The sequence below is a fragment of the Ictidomys tridecemlineatus genome, chromosome 9, assembly GCF_052094955.1.
Source record: "Ictidomys tridecemlineatus isolate mIctTri1 chromosome 9, mIctTri1.hap1, whole genome shotgun sequence".
NCBI classification, from domain to species: Eukaryota; Metazoa; Chordata; class Mammalia; order Rodentia; family Sciuridae; genus Ictidomys; species Ictidomys tridecemlineatus.
Window position 1 is genome coordinate 114438789 of NC_135485.1, and position 16748 is coordinate 114455536.

Here is a 16748-nt window from a genome sequence, read left to right on the forward strand (position 1 = left end):
ACTATCTACAACACAATTCAAGTTTAAAAAGTGTATACACACAAAAGTAATACAAGCTACTCAGCATTTTCCCTTGGCTGTCCGTGCCACACCCACATGCACTTGTGTACTGAAATACTTTAGAACCCAGTGCCAACTCTCTCTTTTAAAGCATCCTATGTTGATAACTTTTTTCTTTCCGTACCCATCATGCCTTTCTTTGTTAACTCTGCTGAAGCACATGGGTGCTAGGTTATAATTATTTGTTTCTTGGTTTCCATTTTGAACAGCACATACTTTGAGATTATGAGCTGTGTATTGTCCATCTGTATCAGCTTATGGTTTTATAGTTTTTGACAGATATCGTGTAATCCATATGTGACTGTTTAATAAAATGAGTAAAAGTGAGCACTTATGTAAGAGGCAAAATATTTAGAGGGCTGCTATATAGATTGGCTTAAATGATCCCAACAAATGGGAATGCAAATGAATAAAGAACTTAGGATAGCTTAAATCAATATAATAATGACTGGAGGAAATAATAACTGAAGGTTTTTTGTTTATTCTTCCATCGATTTAAGTCTTGCATCAATTTTTCTCCGTAATATTTTCTCAATAGTATTTTAAGATTTATTTTCACAAAGGGCTTGAACACCATTTGTTCTTTAGATATATTTGCAGATATTTAATGTTCGTTGCTTCATCAACTGCCTTTTCTTAAACTATTTTAAATGTTTGTGACTGATATTGATAAATATACAGTTTGTAACATACAAATGTGCTAAATTTACTGATTCTAACAATTCATCTATAGAATCTTCTACTCAATCATGCTATCTTAAAACATATGAGATGTTCTTTATTATAATAAAAAGATGGTCCATTCTTTTGGCTTGTTGTCTTCAAATACATGACTTCTCTGCAATTTATGAGATCATACACTTATTCCCTTTTAAACTCTTTATGTGGTAAATTATAGTGGGTGATATTTGAATGTGTGTAATAAATCTAGTATGTTATGTTGTTTTTCCATTTTAATATCCCAGTGAATTTGTTTTTATAATGTTTTATTTGGGATTTTTGTCCATTTTTATGAGCAAGATTGACTCATAATTATTCTTTTTTATAATGCCCTTATCAAATTTTGGTGTTAAGTTTATGTTGGCCTCATAATACAAATGGATAATTTTATTATTTATATTGCACAATAAATTACCCCAAAACTTAATAGCTAAAAAATAGATATTTGTTATCAAATAATAAAAGGAAGATGGATATAAATAAGATAAGAAACAGAGAAATGAGGCAATAAATTTGAGACTAGCTTAGGTGGGTGGTTGATATATAAGGTCTTTCCCAAGTTTGCCTTCAAATTGACCAAAACTGCAGTCATCTAAAAGCTTGGGTGGAACTAGTGTATCTGCCACTAAGATGGCTCCCTCACATTGTTATTGTCAGGAGGCCTTATTTTCATTCTGGCTGTTTTCATGGGGTCTCACTGTTCTTTTACATATGAATATCTTCAAAATGTTATTTGAGTGTCTTTATGATAAAGCAGTTAATTTCTCCAAGAGCAAGAAGGATAATATAATACAGTACCCATATTATCTACAGTGGGTACATTATAATATCCCTAGGGCATGCCAGAAATTTCAAACAGTACTGAGATACCACCACAGTCAATTAATAACCAGTAATGGTTATTGAGTGACTAATAGGTGGATACCATATAATGCATTGATACACTGGACAAAGGGATAGTTCACCTTCTAAATGGAAATGATGGGATAGCATGAGATTTCATCAAACTACTTAGAACAGTATGCCATATACCACATAGATATATCCTGTATTCATCAGATTGTGATAAAGGTGAATGGGGTAAGGGAAGGAGGATGAGAATGAGAAAGACAGTAGGGTGAACTGGACATAACTTTCGTATGATCAGATATGAATACATGACCAGTGTAGCTCCATGTTGTGTAAAACAACCAGAATGGGAAGTTATCCTCCATGTATATATGATGTGTGAAAATGAATTCCTCTGTCATGTTTAACTAAGAAAGAACAAAAAAAGATACATTCTGTATTCACTTATCTTCTCATATCTATTTTCCATATTTGTGTACTTCTATACTTTGTGGCAGATTTTTGTCTCAACAAAATTACTATTAGTTCTTTTCTCTGAAGTTGTATCTAATCAAGAGGTAAATAAAAAATTGACACCATAATTTATTTTCCAACCTTTTTTACATATCTAGCTTTTCTTTTTGACTTTTTAGTTGCAATAACATGTTTTATACTTTTCTAATTTTCCTGGTGTGTTTGTTTTCAGCTATTTGCTCATTAAATATATGAAGCAAAGATGAATATAATATTTCAATTACTGAAATGTTGTGATTTATTTCAGTTATTTGAGTATTTTTAAGTATTTTTTGAGTTACAGCCTTGAAATATTTTGTTATATGGAAAAAAACCTTTGTGATAAATCATTTTAGAAATTATTTGAAATATAGAGACAATAATTTCTTCAAGTGAGGATATTCATTTACTTCTGCTAGACACTTGTGGGTTCCAAAAGTCCTATCTTAAGTCTCTGAATATTTTGTGGTCACTTCAAAGTGATGCATCCAGTGATCTATTCCAACCAAAATTAGCATAGGAACGCATTGTTTACCTAATTTCCTTCAGCCTACCAAAATACTTTGTTTCTCATTTGATTCACAGATATTGGCAAGGGTTGGATGAATGGATGCATGGCTAGCTAGATGAATAAGTATTTCTGGCCATCAAGAAGTTTGGGGACTTCATAGGAGTAGAAGAGGTAAACCAGCATATGTGAGTCAATGCAGGAATAGGGCCAAACTTTAAAAAAAAATGCATGAATTAATACATGGTTAAAAACCCAAAACTAAATCCTCTTAATATTTTCAATTATGTCTTTATATAAAATTATGTTTATTATATAATATACACATGTATATGTGTATTCATGTACTGCATAGCAATCTTTTAGAATGAACTTCATATATGATGGTGGTTTCATAAAATTTTATCACCTCATGACTTTGTACTCAATTTGTGTAAGTAAACTCTATGATGTTAAGACCACAAAAACTTATGTAATGATGCATTTCTCAGAGCAAGTTCCCTTGTTAAGTGATGTATGCCTGTGAGTGTATGTGTGTAGAAGGCGGGATATTTGATTGTTAATTAACTCTTACTTTCAGAATCTTTGCCTGTGTTAGAAGATATTCTTGAGGCAGAAAAAGCTCTAGGTCCCTCCCACAAGCTTTGAAGAACCTCCTTTCTATTTCTTCAATTCTTCAGTATTTTCTAAGTTATTTATATTTCAAAAAAAAAATGCTTTCTGAAAACTTTCCAAGGATATTAAGTTCTACTCAAGAAGATATATGATTGGAGTCAGAGTCTACTTTTCCATTACTGGAAACAGGAAGTTCTCAAGTGATCTAGATTCTACTTGTTGTAGCTATTGATTCTGCCTTTACTTAATGATTAACATTATGTTTAACTCATCTCATTGTTAATGTCAATGATTTTACATGTATAATGGTATATAGCTTAAGACTTTTTCTTTTAACAATTAGTTAATAGAGTGTTTTTTTTAAAGAAAATTGATTCACCCAACCAAAATATATTTCATTTACCAGGAAGTATAACATTAATAGAATCTCATTATTAAGTACACAGCCCATATCCAGGTTTTGTCATTTTTTTCCAAGTATTATGTTCTATACCTCATTTTTCCTGTTTCAGAATCCAATATGGGCTTCCTTGCTATAATTAATTATCTTGACTCTCTAGGTTTTTTTAAATCTAGAATCTTTCTTCAGTCCTTCTTTCCTCTTTTTATTAAGGTAATGTTCACAAACTATTTAACCTTTTTCAAGTGTACAATTCAGTGGCTTATAATACATTTACAGTGTTGACTAGCCATTACTACCATCTAATCCCCACAAATGTTTTCACCTAAAATAAAATTTATACCCATTAAGCCATTTCCCCCCATTTCTATTCACTCTCAATCCACAAATCTTTCTGTCTTGATGGGTTTACTCATTCGAGACATTTCATATAAATGGACTCCTTCAATATATGGTCTTTTGTCTGACTTCTTTCAGACAGCATTATGTCTTAAATATTCACATTGTGCCATGTGTAAATATTTATTTATTTTTATTTCCCAAAATAGCATGTTGTCTGACAAAGCCATGTTTTATTTTTCCATTATCATTTGATGATCATTTGTGTTGTTTGTACGTTTTAGCTTTGTAAGTATTCACGTGAACATTGTTTGGAAAACCTTTTTCAATTCTCATGTTGTATAGAGGTAGATCTGGAATTGCTTATTAATATGACAATTCTGTGTTTAACGTTTTGAGGACCCATCAAATGTCTTTTCGCAGTAGCTGAGTGCTTACGTTATTTAACACTCCCCTCAGCAATGTGCTTAAGAGTTCCCATTTCTTCAGATCTCCTTCTTGATGTATATAATTGTCTGCTTTCATTTCTTCATTTTAACAACCATTTGCAATAAGCAACTCAGTGAGACCCTATCTCTAAATAAAATTAATTTACATTACTTTTAAAATGTTTTTCAGGTGCCCATCAGTCATTTTCATTTCTTCTTTGAAGAAACATCTATCAAAATATTTGTTTTGATCGATATTTTAATAGAGTTGTCTACTTGTTTTTGTTTTGTTGTTGTTGTTTTTCTGAATTTTCACAGTTCCTTTTATGTACAGGAAGGAACTTCTCAGCACCACATGAATTCTTCCCTAAAATAGACCATATCTTATGCCATAAAGCAACTCTTATCTAATACAACATAGAGAGAATACCTTGCATTATATCAGATCTAAAAGGAATGAAATTAGAAAAAAATAAAATAAAAATAGAAACTACTTTAATTCCTGGAGACTAAATAATATGCCATTGAATGACCAATGAGTATCAGAAAAAATCAGAGGTTAAATTAAAAAAAAATAGAGGTAAATGAGAATAGCAACACAACATATCAAAATCTCTGGGACACTTTGAAGGCAGTTCTTAGAGAAAAGTTCATTGCATTGAGCTCATTCATTAGAAAAATAGAAAGCCACCAAATAAACAACCTAACATTATAGCTTAAAGCCCTAGAAAAAGAATAACAAATCAACAACAAAAGCAGTAGAAGGTAGGAAATAATTAAAATCAGAGCCAATATCAATGAAATTGAAACAAAAGCAAACGAATGCAAAAAAGCAGCAAAAGAAAAAGTTGTTCTTTGAAAAAATAAATAAAGTTGATACACCCTTTTGTGAGCTAGTCTCATGTAATGAAAAGGAAATATTACCATGGACCCTACTGAAATATAGATGATAATCAGAAGCTATTTTGAAACTTCATGCTCCTAAAATAGAAAGTTTGGAGGACATCAATAAATTTCTAGAGATATCTGACCTACCTAAATTGAATCAGGAGGACATAGATAAGTTTTCAGAAAAGAAATTGAAGATTCCATAAAAGCCCTACCAGCAAAGAAAAGCCCAGGACCAGTAAGATTCTCTTCAATGTACGCCATGAAAAAGAAAGAGAGGGAACCCTTCCAAACTCATTCCATGAAGCTAGGATCAACCTGATACTGAAATCAGACAAAGATATATCAAGGAAAGAAAACTTCAGACCAATATCCCCAATGAATGTAGATACAAAAATTCTCAGTAATATACAGGGAAATCATGTACAAAAATGTGTTAAGAGGATAGTGCACCATGATCAAGTGGTGCTCACCCAAGGGTGCAAGTTTGGTTCAACATACAGAAATTAATAAATGTAATTCACCACATCAATATAATTAAGAATTATATTGATAAGAATTCCATGACAAAATACAGTGCTTGACAAAATGCAGCACCCATTTATGTTCAAAACACTAGAAAAAAGGCATAGTAGACCATACCTTAACATTGTAAAAACGGTAGACCTTAAGCCCAAGGCCAACATCATTCTAAATGGAGAAAAATTGAAAGCATTCCCTCTAAAAATTGAAAGAAAAAAAATTCTAAATGTTTATGCTTTGTATTCAAATGCAAATGGAGCTATTATCTCAATCTAAATATGATTTAGTGAGAAATGCTTTCCTTTCTCTCTCATTATGTATTTATTTATTTAGGTACTTCAATTCATTGAGATTGAATTCCTTATGCTCCTTAATGACAATTTATTATTTTAATTTTAAATTTGTTCCATATTTGGAAAATGGAAAGCTCTTTGATTTTTTTTTCCTGTGAACTTTTGATATGTATAATTTGTTCTTTGTGGACATTTTTCATTTCTGAAACAAGTTACTAGATTCATATTACAATTTTCCAAACAAATTTTTATCTTCTTGTAAATATTTTAGTGGATAATTAGTGGATAATGGTATTTATAAATTAAGATCTTATATAAATGTGCAAATCACTAAAATATACAGTTTATAATTTCCCATATTGCAAGTTTTATTTATTTGTTTTGGAGTATCAACTGATGTATATCTGTCTAATTCACTTTTTTCACTTTTTTTAGTTCCTCCAGTCATTCGAGTGTATCCAGAAAGTCAGGCTAGGGAACCTGGTGTAACTGCAAGTCTTAGGTGCCATGCAGAGGGCATCCCAAATCCTCAGCTTGGATGGCTGAAGAATGGAATAGATATTACACCAAAGCTGTCCAAACAACTTACTCTTCAAGGTACCTTTTCCTTGCTTTCTCTCTTAAATTATCATGCAGAAGTTTTATACTAAAATGTTAACACATTTTATATTATTTGAGAAGAAAAGAAAATATGAGTCTTCGTGGCAATAGAATGTAATGGATCTGAAATAATGGTTATAATTAGACATATTTGAAAGAGCCCTTTAATATTTTTAATGCTTTAAATAATAGTCTTGTCATAATGATTAATTATGCCATCCTTTTGTTGATAAGTAATGTATTAAATAACATATCATTTAAATACTTTTGAATTATAGCATATATGCTGAACAAAATAAATGGAACTCTTTATAGAAATATTTGGAAGTTAATTTTTCTATGCTTGAGTAATAGATTAAAATAGATATTGATAGATGGTTTTAAAAATCTTGATATCTTTAGTGAAGATTTTATAGCATATTTTTTATCTAGCATATTTTGTAAACAAAATAATTCATGTTACTAAATATATTTCACATTTGCATTGTGTTAATTATTATTTTATTCCATTCTAAACAAAATATTGTGCTAACTTTATTATTTTGATGTATATATATGATTAAACATTATTATATAGATTATAAAGGATCACAAATCCACATTTCATAAATGGAAAATGGAAAATAAATTGTTTTTAAAGGTCAAATGTGTCAAAGTAATTTCATATTATTTGTTAATTATACTAGCATAAAGGAAAGTTTAAATCTAATTTTCATTGTTAGATGTAGCACAATAGTCACTTCATTTAAATACAGATTTCATAGGCATTATATTCCTTATTCCATGCCTTTAAAGTTCTTCAATTGACGTTAGTACAAATTGTATATTTTATTATTTATATAAGCAGATGTTTCTATTATTATTCTACTTTGTTAGTGAAGAATTTCAATTAGTAAACCTTTTAAAATAAAGCTTTCTCAAACTCTTATTTTTGCAAGTCAATATTAATGAGTCTGTTAAAGTATTATCCAACTTTCTAAACACAAATCCTAGAAATCAATACACTGATAAACTTAGATCTAACAAATTTATACACATAAACTACTGCTTAAATCTCAGTGTTTATAACATAGAGATAAGGTTAATTTGATTAATATAAACTAATAAAGTCTAAGTAGTTTCTGATTTTGTCATCTCTGACCAATTAATAACAGTAAATTGTACTATACAAACATATATTTTGTTTCCAGAGGTAGTGGGAAGACATAGTTGGAGCTTCTTACAAAACAGTTTATTAATTTTAGATACATAAGAAAATGGATACAATTTTGAAAGGATAATAAGAAAAAAAACTAAAAAGTAGGAAGGACAACCCAAGAGAAAAATCCGTGCACATACTATGGATACTATAGTGTCCCACTTTGTTAGATTCAGTGATTATATAATTTTCCAATTGTTCATCATGTGTTTCTTTAGTCTTTGTGTGTGAAGTTCAAGTCCAGGCAGTAATTGAATAATTGTGGTAATATATGGGATAATATGTGAATAAGAGGAAGTAAAATTTCAAAACAACACAAATATTAATCCTGAACAGATTAAAATAAATAGAACAAAGAGAGTAAAAATAAAATCAGCAGATTCAGGAGACCAAGTGATAGACACTAAAGAAGAAAAGAAGAGAAAGTTAAAAGTGGGAAAGAGCTCAACAATGTCAGGACACATAGGAAGGTTACATAAGGTCATTAACATGTGTTTATCTGTTAAGCTTGTCTTTATGTCTCAGTAGCAATCAGTCTTCAATGTAAAGGCTGAAACAATAAAAAATATCCTTCCAGATTTTGAAAGTAAGAAAACAAGTAGCTGCTTGTGGGAAAAGTTAGGACTAATGGATAATATCTGAGGCAAGTATCAGTAGAGAGAAATGAGTGAGACAAAGTTTACAGAAAGAGCCCTGGAATCAATGAGAAAGCCTGGAAAATTTTCCATGAAAACAAACAAACAAACAAAATAATTGTATTACAATAAGAAAATATAAGAGAGTAACCATATAAAGTAATAGCGTAGTAGGTTATTAAAAGATAAATATTTAAGTTAATATCTAGCTATAAATGTTAAGTAAAATGGATTTCAAGTAGTACTGAATATCCAGCAAACTAAAAACTGGATTTGAAAATTTATAAATTTGCTTAAAGATTAGAATTGTAATTTACTCCCAGAACCAAGCATAGGGACTTCAGGGTAGTTCCAGGATAGTTTTGCATATTCTAGTTCTAGAAGTTAGTAATCAGATGTGTTAGGATGATAAATAGACAAAGAAGTTGATAGTTGTGGTAAAAGAGTGAAAAACCTCCAGGAATGGGTGTTTGGAAGATATATAAGAATATTGGGAAAGATAATTTAAAGAATGAACAAATTCAGTTGAACTTGTGATGTAAATCTAGAGATTTTAGATGTAAGTCTTCAAAATAAAGGTATGATTTTTGGAGGGAGCTATATATCATGTAAAAAAAAGAGGTTGACTCGGGTTTCAATGTACTATTAATTCTCTAACATTTAGAAGCAAGGTTTATGATCCAAGGTCCACATAAAGTAAGATAGCTGTCAATTTTTGTAGATAAAAGGTTGAGGTTATTTTATTTATTTTTAGAAAATAGCTGCATTTATTCTTAAAAAAATATTTTGTGTGGCTGCTTTAATACTGTTTTGTCAGAGGTGACTCATTGCCACAGAAACTGTATGGCCACAAAGCCTAAAAAATTTACTATCTGGCTTTTTTCAGCAGAACAAAACAAAAACCTGCCAATCTTTGTTTTTAAGTGGTGTTTCTCAAAAAGGATTGGGGAAAAGAGGATATGCAGTAAGCATTTCTAAGTAAAGAAAAAGTTTAAATTTATTCAAATGATTACTATTCCCCAAACATTCAGTCCCTCTCCATATTTTATTCACATCCTTTCAGAACCAGTAATTCCTAGGGATGGCATTCAAGTTTTTGCCATTGGTTTTCTATTCTTCTTTTCCAAAACTTAGATGCACTAATGGTATTGTCCTCTTTCTGTCAAAAACAGTCCTGTTCCAGACAGATGTAGTGGCTAGAGGATGAGGCAGGAGGGTTGCAAGTTTGATGTCAGCCTCAGAAACATAGGGAGACTCCCAGCAATTTAATGATATCCTGTCTCAAAATAAAAAAAATAATAAAGGACCAGGGATGTAGCTCTTTGGTTATATGCCCTGGGTCCGATACCCAGTACCCCAAACAAACAAAACACCGTAAGAAACCATGTTCCATTCTACCACCCATCATATTCTTGTGATTGGATAACATGGAACACACATGCACAAAACACACAGAGCTATGCACACAGACATGTATATGAAAAGATAAAGGAAAGGAGGGAGAGAAGAGAGAAGTAGGGAGAGGAGCAAAGGGCACAGAAAGGAAGGAACCTCAACAAATGAAGACAACAAACAAAGAGTTTTAGAGGCAGACAGAACAAGTGTCCAGTCCTCATCCTCAGAGTTGATGATTCATTCATTGAAGCTCAAGACTTTATTTGCCTACTGCCAGTATATTGTAAATTATTAATTATCCCCTTGGTTCCACATTGGGGAATATAGCTTATTATTCAAAGTTTAACTTAAAATATTATCTCCCCAATATTTGAAATTTGTGTTAGTCATTTCCTTAACTCTTTGGTCTTACATTGATTCTGTCAACTTCCATCTAATGCTGAATTTTAGCTAAATTTCTGGAAAGAGACTGAAATTCTTAAAGGCAATCATGTGTTATTATCTTTGTGTCCTCCAGCCCTAAAAACTCCAAATATGTAATAAGAACTCAGTAATAAGTTTGTTTAATGACAGTGGAACACACACACATTCTCAGTATCTTTTGAGTGTATTTTCATATGTGTTTTCTTGAAAATGAATAGCACAGCTTGTTAAGTTTCTATAAAAGCTTAGAAAAAAAGTGATCTCTAAGTAGATTAATAAATTATAGTTACTAGTATGAATCACTTGATATGCAATATAGGCAAAGAAATGGTATAAAATATAAATATAAAATATAAATCATGTGCATTTGATACAGAGTTATTAGGCTCTTAGTAATAGAATGACAGCACAGTTTACAAAACTCTCAAATGCTTTTTGGAAGAATTTGGCATGCTTCCAAAGTATGGAAGTAGGCAGGAAAACAGTTTAATTAGGACAAGCTAAGTGAACTGTTTGACTGTGTAATCAGAAAGCACTGTACCAAAACTGAAATTGTAGTTTACAAGTTGCATTTGCCTTCTGTTCTCAGCAAATGGCAGTGAGGTTCACATAAGCAATGTGCGCTATGAAGATACTGGAGCATATACTTGTATAGCGAAGAATGAAGCAGGAGTGGATGAAGACATCTCTTCTCTTTTTGTGGAAGATTCTGCTAGAAAGACCTGTATGTATTGTGCACACACACACACACACAAACACACACACACAAATATACATACTATCCTTAACTTTATAGCTTTTGAGAAATATATTCTTTTATCCCCTCCCCCCCAGAAAACCAAGGCACCAGAAAACTATAAAATGTACAGTGCATTAAAGCAATTTTCATATTTAGGAGAGATGGGATCTTGAAATACTACAAGCAAATTTAAAGATTTTTTAGAAAGCTTGTGAAATTTTCACCGCAGTGCTAGAATTATTTTCTTTGTTTGTTTGTTTGTTTATTTGTTTGTTTGTTTCTTTCTTTTTTTGCAAGTATAATACATTTGGGGGTCTTCCCATTTTCTCATGTAAGAATTTAAATTCCTTGCAAAATTCCTCTCTTGAACAATATTTGGGGAATCTGAGGTCCTCAAATATTTAAAAGTTGTATCTTATAGGTTGAATAAATTCACATATTTCTTTATTCATCAGTTGCATTACAGTCACAGTCCCCTTGGCTGTAGAGTAGCTCTTCTGTACAGCAGATTCTGTGGTTACTGCCTCCTCGAGATAATTACTGTCCCTGGCACTGACCCTACTTTGTGGCTGTTCTTTTAAATTTACTTCAATTTTTTTTCTTTTTATTGTGATTTACACAAAATATATATGCATATTTATGAATTACAATCTGATGTTTTGTTCCTCATATACATTGGACAATGATTGACTTAGGATAATTAGCATATCCATCACTAAGCATTTTAATTTTTTATGATGAGAACATTCAAATTTCTCTCTCCTAACTAGTCTGAGGTATGTAATGCATTATTGTTAATTATATTCACCCTGCTGTTCCATAAAACACCAGAACTTAATGGATATAAATGGGCCAGGGATACCGAAGACAGATTACTTTTTATTGTGGCTGAATTGCCTGTTATAGTGTTAAATCAAGTAAACTGTCAGAAAACACAGCCTTTTCTTCCTCTGGTGTACACATGCCCTAGAGTGGTGTTTTGGTATAAAAACTGGGTGTTCTTGAAAGAACGGTTTTCTTTTCTCTATGCTCTTGGTTTGACATTTTATGCTTCTTACTAATATAATTTTTCTAAAGGACTGATATTGTGAGAACCTCTAAATTGTTAGGCCCATTTCTCAGAAACAAGATTTTGAACCTAGCTAAACCACTGTCCCAGGAGTCTTCTTATTCCTTCTTAAATCAATAAGTGCCTATAGAGTAGATCTAATCATGAAAGAGAAAAATACCCAGGTGCCAGCTGCCAATATACATTTATCTACATTTTGTCTGATTATGATAAACATCATTATGAGCAAATATTTAAAAAGAAAATTTGTAAGATAGAAAAGGAAAAAAAAACATGCAAAAAATGACTTCATGACCTAAATATGGTTCATAATAATTACTTTATTCTTTTTCTGCATTTCTATTGAATACCAATTTGCAATTCGTTTTCTATTAAAAAATAATTTTAGGTAACTAGTAATTAAAACTCTCGTTTTCTTTGCCATTTATAATATATTTATGAAATATTTTTATTTCAACTCTTTATTCTGATTTTCTTTTAATGCTTATCGTATATTTTTCAATATATTTTCCTTGTTGCAGTAGTAAAACATCTAGTCATAATTTCTTTAATCAGTGACACATATAACCTTTCAGCATGTAATTCTAGAAAAGTTTTAGAATAAGCATTAATGAAATTTTAGTCATAAATGTACATATGAATATGAGTCATTGTAAATAGCTTCTATAATTGTGCTTTTATTTTAATTGGTTTGACTTATTCTTCTAAATTTTAAAGATCAAAATAATACTTTTAAATAATTTTTGGAGACTGTATGTTAGCAGTATCCTGTTAAAATCAGAAATAATATATCTTAGAGGTACCAGTGTAGACCTTGTCCTGGCATGTTGTGTTCATCAGCTTTTTGTCATTGTGATCAAAGTACCTGACATACAAAATTTTAAGAAGGAAAGATTTTTTTGGGCTCATAATTTCAGAGGTTTCAGTCCATGTTCGACTGCCTCCATTGTTTTAGGACTGAGGTAAGGCAGAATACCAAGGGGAAAAAACATGGAAGAGCAAAAGAAAAACTACTTACTCCATGGGGGCCAGGAAGTGAGGGACAGGGAGGAGAAACACAAAGTAGGAGATCAGAGAGATCAAGGACAACCCCTAGTGACCTACTTCCTCCATCTTTGCACCCTCTCTACAGTTCCCACCATCTCCCAACAATGCCATCAAATTACCCATCCTTCAGTAGATTAATCCATGGATGATGTCAGAGCCCTTGTGATCTAATTACTTACAAAGTCCCCACTCTTTAATTCTATTGCTGCATTGGGGACCAAATCTTCAACACAGGAGCTCTTCAGGAACATTATAGATACAAACATGATACATGTATTGTCGTGGAACTTTCAAAATCACTTAGAAGGTAGAAACATTACAATTGAAAGATTCAGAGATGTTTTTCTACGTCTGGAAATAACCTATTAATAGGTATTACTTGTGCTTTTCAATTATGTGAGCTATCCAAGGAAAAAAAGTAGAAACTAATGGGTTTCAGCAGTATAAAAGCCCCAAGAATTCTCAATTCAGTTCTACTATAATCTATTACAGAGGTACAAATATGGTTTATTTGGAATAACTAATTTTTTTTTCTGATTTAAAAAATGCTCTTAAGTTTTGCTAAACTTTCACTCTATTTACTACACTAGTAATTAAGAATATATCATATATGTTATTGATGTAAAACTGCCAATTTTTAGAAAAAATGCAAATAATTAAAATCAATACAATACTAAATAAGAAAACTGAGTACAAAATGAGTAGCTTTGGAAGATTAAAAACTGAAATTGTGGGGTTGGCTCAGTGGCAAAGCATATACCTGGTCTTAGGTTCAATTCCCAGCACCAAAAAAAGAAGCCTTAGCGGAGATCCATGGTGCATGCCTGTAATCCTAGTGGATGGGGTAGTTGAGTCAGAAGGATCACAACTTCAAAGACAGCCTTCAGCAAAAGCTTGGTGCTAAGCAACTCAGGGAGAACCTGTCTCTAAATAAAATAAAAAATTGGGCTGAGGATGTGGTTTAGTGGTTGAGTGCCCCAGAGTTCAACCCCCAGTACCCCACCACCACCACAAAAAAAGCCCTAAAAATGTTATAATATTTTTGTGGTAGAAGACTGTTTTCATTGGATTGTTTCTTAGTGTGAAGTAAATTGTTCAAATTCCATATAACAAAACAAAACTGAAATTAATTGGAGATCACATTACAGAAAACTATTGTCTTTTGTAACTACCAATTAAGAATTTCTCTACATTCTTCTCTAGTAATTTTGTGGCCACAAAACATATTAATTATATATGGCACATTTGTATTTTGATAGATATTTTCAAGGAATTCATAAGAACCAGTCATAGACCCATCAGTAATAACTTTATGATGTTATTTGCACATATTTTTTTTAAAAAAAACTTAATGGCTTATCCAAATACAACAAAAAAGTAGAGGTTAGGAAAGGCAGCAGAATACAACATACACTAGTATGGCAGTAGGTAAAAAAGTGGATGTGTAACCCATGTGAATCTGCATTATGTATATAGGGTAAAAATGGGAGTTCATAATCCGCTTGAATCAAATGTATGAAATATGATATGTCAAGAACTTTGAACAACTAATAAAAAAGAAAAAAAACAAATACAACAAAAATAACTTTTTCAAAAGTGTTTTCCTTTTAGTGGTGATAGGATACAATATTTGTCAACAAAAAGCAGACTGGTATAGTAGAAAAGTATGATTTTTGCAGTAAGATGTGAATCGAATCATATAAAGCTCTGAGTTCTTGAGACTATTGTATAACCTCTCGGAGCTTTGATTTCCCCATCTGTAATGTGGAATAAATACTAACACATTAAGGGATTTCTGTTCAGCTATTACATATAAAGCCCTTATTAGAGTTACTATACATACAGTAGCTCTTCTCTGACTCAGGCTTATTTTCTGAAAATAGCTTCCTATTCCTTGCTAGAAATATTGGCAGTTTTCTTTTTATATACAAAAGCCTGGAAAACCCAGTAATTGCTGGAAATCAGAGGTTTTCAAATTGAATGATGCTTATGGGTATAGAAATAGATAAATAGTTGTAGACACTGATCTAGACAGATATGTGTGTGTGGACATTCATGATATGTATACAAATACAAAATATTATTTCTCTTTATACTTTAAAAATGATTGATTCAACTGATTGGAATATACATTTTTTACTTAATGTAAATACTAATATATTTTAAATAAACATCAAGATATCTTGCCTAAGTTCATTTTTGCCAGAGCGAAAGCAAAATCTACACTTCTTTTCCCCTTTATACTTATCCAATTTATATTCTCATTATATTTTTAAAATACTATAGCACACATTTCCTCTGTTTTCTTTTTGAAAGATGCAGAGAAGAGACATATTATATTCATGTTTAGAGTATAACAAGAAGGATTTACAAGTTTCACAGTAAATGACATACTTTCTTTAGTGATGGCTTCAATACAATCATTCAGCTGTTTTCTACATTATAGATCAGTTGTAGGTAGAATTCTTTTACACTATGTTTCCAAGCAATATGATACTGTTGAGAGAATGACTCATTCAGAGCATCATATGGCTGAAGAGTCTGTGTTTTGCTTCTACTGTGATCTTTGAATTGGAAAACTTTTGAGTTACACTGCCCAATTTTGTCAACAGAGCTCTGTGGCAGTTTTCTCATGTGACAAATTGAATCAGAAAAATGTGCTTCAAAATAATTTAATCTACAGTTATTTTAGGGACAGAGTTGGATAATTAAGACTTAATGGAGTGATGCACAGGGAGGACTTAAATGCAAAAAAGAGTAGAAATGAGTCATAAGGGATTCTGTGGTACTTAGAATGGGAATAGAAAAAGATGATATGAAATATGTGAGTCAGGTTTAGGCAGAAGTATAATGTTATTTATTTGAAAGCATCTTGTGTATAGCATAAATAACTGATACATTTCCATTCCCAAGAGGAGTCAATTTTCAGAATGAAATGATTCATCTCTAAGGTTAAGGTAAATGAAAAGTGATAAAAACCTAGATTGCCATAGAAAGCTTTTAAGCTACTGACTGCATTAAGCACTGAGCACAGATTGTATCCTATTTTGCCAGGATATTAGTAAGGAATATGGTTAATTTACCTTCTCGAAAGTATTATAATATAATGTATAAATATGATAATACATTATAGTCATATATTATGATCAATGTATCATAACTATACATATGTCTTTCTTTTTATCATTGTTACAAGCAGAGTTACCCTTGGCAATATTGTGCTATTTCAACAATCTTTACCTTGGAATTGATTTTAATAAATTAATTGTAATTCAGTATATTGTTAACAAAAATGATATAATTTGTTCATAATTGGTCAATGTGAACTAAAATCTAATTGTAAGATTCTTTAAATAATATTTAATTTAATACTTTTTCTTAGAGATAAAATTTCATTAATTTTAAAGCGAACATCCAGTTATTCCAGTACCATTCACTGAATTGTTTATTCTTTCCCTATTTATCCTCAGTACCAACTCTGTCACAGTATTTGCAATATGTTTGTAGGTCTATTCCGAGATCCTTCCC

At 31.2% G+C, this 16748-nt stretch overlaps 1 protein-coding gene across 4 annotated transcripts in view; it reads left to right on the forward strand.

The window, feature by feature from the left end:
• The window catches only part of Fstl5 (follistatin like 5), a 757510-nt gene that overhangs the window by 610851 nt on the left and 129911 nt on the right, over positions 1–16748 (forward strand). For all 4 annotated transcript variants that reach the window (XM_040293119.2, XM_040293117.2, XM_040293120.2 and 1 more), the window contains exons 9-10: positions 6550–6711; positions 10955–11089. In XM_040293119.2, the coding sequence (XP_040149053.1) occupies positions 6550–6711; positions 10955–11089 (297 nt within the window). The remainder of the gene's footprint in view (positions 1–6549; positions 6712–10954; positions 11090–16748) is intronic.